Consider the following 1,466-nt stretch of genomic DNA (forward strand, 5'->3'; position numbering starts at 1 on the left):
TTTCGCCCCTTCCCAAAATTACTTCAACGGAAGGTTTCCAGATGGATATGCGGAGCAAATCCATCTGGCGGAGTCAGGTTAGATCAGTCTATTGCCTAATCGTAAATTCCCCCCCGATCTACATAAATGCTGTTCATAGATGTGAGCTGACACAATAAAATGGAGGAGGCTTTAAAATCTTCCAATACTTTTATTAATTAAATACACCATACGGGAGCAAATGTCTCGGAAAAATATCACAAATAAATTTCTCTCTCATTCAGCATTTGAACGTTGGGAATGATATCTACATTACTGACTATGAGCAGATTTCTTCAGGTTGCCACAGTTGGAAGGGGAGGAGCTGGATGCATGGGGGGGAGGGATGTAATGTAGCCACGCCTGGACGACAACATTTACATGCATACTGTACATACATGGTAGCTTTACAAATACACCACAAGTGTTCATGATTCGTTTTTCCACAAAATGCCACAGATAGGTTTTTTTTTTTTAAACTCCGTTCATATATACATTTTTATATATATATATGAATCAAAAGGAAAAGCAGAAAGAGAACACGATTCTCCTTTGACGACACTTAAAATATAGAAAGTGAAATCACCATGTTTGTGGGAAATGATAGAAAAGGAAGAGAGGAAAGAAAGAAAAGTTCCCGCTTTTCCCCCCAAAAATTGTCTTTAAACAAATGTGCAGCATTGAAAAGTCTGCAACTCTTTTTTGTCTTTTTGTCTTTCCTCAGTCACGACGTCCTTCTCAGCGAGTTTCATTTTCTCCGCGGCAGGAGTCCCCCCCCCGCTCTGATTGTGATCAGTGTTTAAACTCCAAAGCGTCCCACGCGTCTCTTCTCAGCAATAAGTGCAAAATATCCACCCAGGTTTGGGGGTAAAAGCCGAGGTTTTGAAGGCTGGGGGGGTCGGGTGTGGGGTTTGCAGAGATGAGAATCGGGGGTTTCTGGTTAGATGGGTGGAGGATTTCCTTTAGGGGCGAAAGGGAGCAGAGCTAAGAGGCTGGGGTGCTGCTGATCCACGCCGTCTCAGGTGACGATGAGTAAAATGAAGGCACAAATCCTGCTTCCTGCACACAGCTCCCCCCCTAACACACCTAAACCAGGACAGAAAAACAAAACAAAGACAATTTAAGAAAGATATCAGGCCATCATACATTCAAACAAAGTGTCAAATCTAGGGCTGCAACAACAAATCGATAAAAATCGACTTTTAAAAGCGTTAGCAACGAATTTCATCATCGATTAGTTGTGTCGCGTGATTAATGCGTCATCCGCCGCCGTCGTCGTCATCACTGCCGCTCAACTGAAGCGCCGTGGTGAGCAAAGGCTGTTTTCAAAAGGCAGTAACGTCAACTGTTCTAATGACCGATACCGCAAACGCAAGCTGCGTCTCAATTCGCAGACAGCCTGCGCTTTGTAAAGCGAAAAAAGTCGTAACATGCAACTTTTGTAAAAA

At 43.2% G+C, this 1,466-nt stretch overlaps 1 protein-coding gene across 2 annotated transcripts in view; it reads right to left on the reverse strand.

Moving 5' to 3' along the window:
* Positions 1-495: 495 nt before the first annotated feature.
* lmo4 (LIM domain only 4) overlaps positions 496-1,466 on the reverse strand; it is an 11,773-nt gene continuing 10,802 nt past the window's right edge. For both annotated transcript variants that reach the window (XM_015371103.1, XM_015371102.1), the window contains exon 5: positions 496-1,104. In XM_015371103.1, coding sequence (XP_015226589.1) covers positions 1,096-1,104 — 9 coding nt within the window. In that variant the 3' untranslated portion in view covers positions 496-1,095. The remainder of the gene's footprint in view (positions 1,105-1,466) is intronic.

The sequence above is a fragment of the Cyprinodon variegatus genome, unplaced genomic scaffold (assembly GCF_000732505.1).
Source record: "Cyprinodon variegatus isolate N-32 unplaced genomic scaffold, C_variegatus-1.0 Scaffold53, whole genome shotgun sequence".
NCBI lineage: Eukaryota > Metazoa > Chordata > Actinopteri > Cyprinodontiformes > Cyprinodontidae > Cyprinodon > Cyprinodon variegatus.